The sequence below is a fragment of the Haliaeetus leucocephalus genome, unplaced genomic scaffold (assembly GCF_000737465.1).
Source record: "Haliaeetus leucocephalus isolate CR32 unplaced genomic scaffold, Haliaeetus_leucocephalus-4.0 Scaffold177, whole genome shotgun sequence".
NCBI lineage: Eukaryota > Metazoa > Chordata > Aves > Accipitriformes > Accipitridae > Haliaeetus > Haliaeetus leucocephalus.
The window spans coordinates 521,709-525,350 of NW_010972613.1; the positions used below are offsets into that span (position 1 = coordinate 521,709).

The window sequence follows — 3,642 nt, forward strand, 5'->3', positions numbered from 1 at the left end:
GGTCCTGCCCGCCCCGTCCCATCCGAAAGAGGAAGCATAGCCCGCTCCGCCCCCCCTGCCCGGGCCGGCCTGCATGGCTCCGGTACCGGGGAGCAGGGGGCTGGGGACCGGTGTGGGGGTGCTGGGCGCAGGGGTGCAAAGCACGTGGGTGCACAGTTTAGGGGTGCAGGGTACGAGGGTGCGAGGTGCGGGGGCTGGGGGTGCTGAGCACATGGATGCAGCTGTGGGCGTACGAGACACGTGGGTAGAGGGTTTAGGGGTGCCAATAGTGTGTCCCCCACCCCAGCCCTGACACCATCCAGGCTCCCCCCGCCCAGAGGCGGCGATGGAGAAAGATCCCAGCTGCTACCAGGATGCGGCCAAGATGGTGGCGGGTGATGGGTTGAGCGCCGAGGGGACGGAGACGCAGGTGAGGCCGAGGGGGGGGACCCGTGGGGGGCCAGGCCTGCAGTGGCCATCCCCAGGGCTGACGGCTGGGGTCATCCGCAGCTGGACGATTTTGTGGGTGCTCACCCCGACTACAACGAGGAGGAGGAGGAGCAGAAGTACTATCGCCGCAAGCGCCTCGGCGTCATCAAGAACGTGCTGGCCGCCAGCCTGGCCGGCACGCTCACCTACGGTGTCTACCTGGGTACGGCCTTGCCCCTCTCTGGGGACCCCCCACTGCGGTGTAGGGGGCTCAGGGCAGGGGGTGACAGCTGCTGGAACTCCCCCCTCAGGCCTCCTGCAAATGCAGCTGATCCTGCACTACGATGAGACTTACCGGGAGGTGAAGTACAGCAACATACAACTGGAGGACATCGACCGCAAGGTGCTGATGGGCATCAATGTCACCCCCGTCGCGGCACTGCTCTACACACCCGTCCTCATCAGGTACGGTGCCGCCTGCACTCCCCGCCCGCACACCGGCACAGGGGCCCACGCTTCTCCCTCCTCGCCCCGGCAGGTTTTTCGGCACCAAGTGGGCCATGTTTCTGGCGGTGGGCATCTACGCCCTCTTCGTCTCCAGCAACTATTGGGAGCGCTACTATACGCTGGTGCCCTCCGCTGTGGCCATCGGGGTTGCCATCGTTCCCCTCTGGGCTTCCATGGGCAACTACATCACGCGGTAGGCAGCGGCGGGGGCGGACAGGGTGGGTAGGGGGACCGGGGAGCACCAGCTGACCCACCATGGCTTGCAGGATGGCCCAGAAGTACTACGAGTACGTCAACTACAAGGAGGAGCACGTGCAAGAGCAGCAGCGGGCACCACGGGGCGCCTGCAACACCTACATCATCATCTTCCAGACCGTCTTCTACACCTGCTTCCACGTGAGCACCGGCAAGGCGCGGGCAGGGGGCCACGCCGGGCAGCCCAGCACTGAGCATCCCCCCCTCTATGTCTTGCAGCTAAGCTTTGTCTGTGCTCAGATGCCCATGCTCTTCTTCCTCAACAATTACCTCTACCAGCTCAACCACACGCTCTTCGGGGTCAAGCACTGCGGTGAGCGCGCAGGCGTGGGTGGTGTGTGGTGTGGGATGGTGCAGTGGTACGGGGACCACGCCAGTTGGGGCTGAGCCATGGCATGTGTGCCGCCCTCCCCGGCAGGGACCCTGAGCCACGGCACGCTGCCCGGCTTCAACAAGACGGTGCTGCAGAGCCTGCCCCGCAGCATCAACCTCATCATTGTGGAGAGTGCCCTGATGGCGGCCGCCTTCCTTGCCATGCTGGTGGTGAGTGCCAGGCTGGGCAGGGGATGGGACAGAACGTCGGCAGTGCCTCACCCACGGTTGCACGGCAGGTCCTGGTGCTCTGCGGCTCGGCGTATCGGCCCACGGAAGAGATTGACCTGCGCAGCATCGGCTGGGGGAACATCTTCCAGCTGCCCTTCAAGCACATGCGGGACTACCGCCTGCGCCATCTCTTCCCCTTGTTCATCTACAGCGGCTTCGAGGTGCTCTTCGTCTGCACCGGCTTCTCCTTGGTAGAGCCTGGGGACGGGGCGGGGAGGGGGGTGACAGAACGGGGACAGCCCAACTGGGTGACGCTGAGCCTGTCCTCGCTGCAGAACTACGGCGTGTGTGCCCTGGGGCTGGAGAATCTGGCGTACCTTCTCATGGCCTACGGCTTCTCCGCCTCGGCTTGCTCCAGCCTGGCCCTCTGCATGCTGCGCCTGAGGCGGCAGATCCCGCTCCTGGCCGGAGCCCTCATTCACGCTGCCCTCCTGGTGACTCTCTTCTGCTGGGCACCCGAGCCCCGGCACCTGGTCCAGGCACCTCTGCTCTACTCCATAGCTGTGCTCTGGGGCATGGGGAGCGCCCTCAACAAGACTGGCATTAGCAGTGAGTACCGGGAAGATCTCCGACACAGCCTCTCTTGTCCTCTGGCACAGCCAGGTTGTCCCCAGCTCCCCAGTGCATCCTCTCCTCGTATCCCCCGGCACCGCAACCTGCTGGTCCCCAGCTCCTTGGACCCACTGACAAGGAGCGGGACAGGCCTTCTGCAGCTGGATCCTGCTAACAGTGCCCTGAGAGGGGACACTGGAACGGGAGGGGGATGCTGACAGCTGGTCTCCTCTGGCGCAGTCCTCCTGGGCGTGCTGTACGAGGACAAGGAGCGCCAAGACTTTGTCTTCACCATCTACCACTGGTGGCAAGCTCTGGCGATCTTCACCGTCTACCTGTGGTCGGGGCTGCCCATGAAGGTAAGCATGGCCGGGTGCCACCTCCGGTGCCTGCCAGGCTCGGGGGGGGTGCAGTGCCACGCTAATCCCCTGCTTTGCCCTCCTGCAGGCCAAGCTTTCCATCATGCTGCTGACGCTGGCGGTGGCAGTGGGGGCCTACCTCTGGATGGAGCACAAGGTGGCACAGCATGTGGCATACCGCCTGCCCCGCATCCCCCGCCCGCGCCACAAGATGCACGGCTACCGTTACTTGGAGGATGACGACTCCGACGAGACCGGCTCGGAGGGCGACGGTGGCAAGGACAACAATGACGAGCACCCAACGGAGGCCACCGGAGGGGAGGAACTGCCAAAAGATGATGGGGACCAGCTGGGTTAGAGACAGCCTGTCCTGCCCCACTGCCGTGGTGCCCCCCTGCCCCCGGCTCTCTGAACCTGAAGGGAGGGTCCACAACCCTCCCTGAAGCTGCCCAAACCTCCCGGGCCCAAACTTCCACACGCTCCCCTCAGGCTAGGCTTACAGCCCCCCCCAGGCAGACCCTCAGACCACCAGGCCAGACCTGCAGCCCCCCCGGCCAGGCTTGCAGCCCACAGCCCCTAGGCAGGCCTGCAGGCCCTCAGGCCAGACCCACAACCCCCCAGGCAGACCCCCCCCCCCCCCAGGCCAGGCCCACAGCCCCTAGGCAGGCCTGCAGCCCCTCAAGCGAGACCCACAGCCCCCCCAGGCAGACCCACAGCCCCTAGGCGGGCCTGCAGCCCCCAGGCCAGGCCCACAGCCCCCCAGGCAGGCCCACAGCCTCCCCCGCCACCCCCTGAGGTACCACATCCAAGCCGGCCCGGTTCCCCTTTGCACCTTTATGGCTCAATAAAAGCTCTCCCGCCCGCCGCCTCCGCGCCCGCTGCCGCCGTATTCCGCCTTCGCGTCGTCGCGGCTTCGCCGCCCTCCATGAGGGGAAGCGAGGACTAGGGGACACCCTGG

General features: G+C 65.9%; 1 protein-coding gene across 2 annotated transcripts in view; it reads left to right on the forward strand.

The window, feature by feature from the left end:
- Nucleotides 1–3,042, forward strand: part of UNC93B1 (unc-93 homolog B1 (C. elegans)) — a 3,643-nt gene extending 601 nt beyond the window's left edge. Inside the window, exons 2-12 of one of the 2 annotated variants that reach the window (XM_010564291.1) lie at nt 287–409; nt 490–631; nt 720–873; nt 947–1,108; nt 1,182–1,311; nt 1,390–1,483; nt 1,589–1,713; nt 1,782–1,964; nt 2,049–2,322; nt 2,566–2,684; nt 2,773–3,042. In XM_010564291.1, coding sequence (XP_010562593.1) covers nt 326–409; nt 490–631; nt 720–873; nt 947–1,108; nt 1,182–1,311; nt 1,390–1,483; nt 1,589–1,713; nt 1,782–1,964; nt 2,049–2,322; nt 2,566–2,684; nt 2,773–3,042 — 1,737 coding nt within the window. In that variant the 5' untranslated portion in view covers nt 287–325. Of the gene's footprint in view, nt 1–286; nt 410–489; nt 632–719; nt 1,109–1,181; nt 1,312–1,389; nt 1,484–1,588; nt 1,965–2,048; nt 2,323–2,565 lie in introns of both variants that reach the window. The other variant, XM_010564290.1, reaches the window with a different exon arrangement.
- The last annotated feature ends 600 nt before the right edge of the window (nt 3,043–3,642 follow it).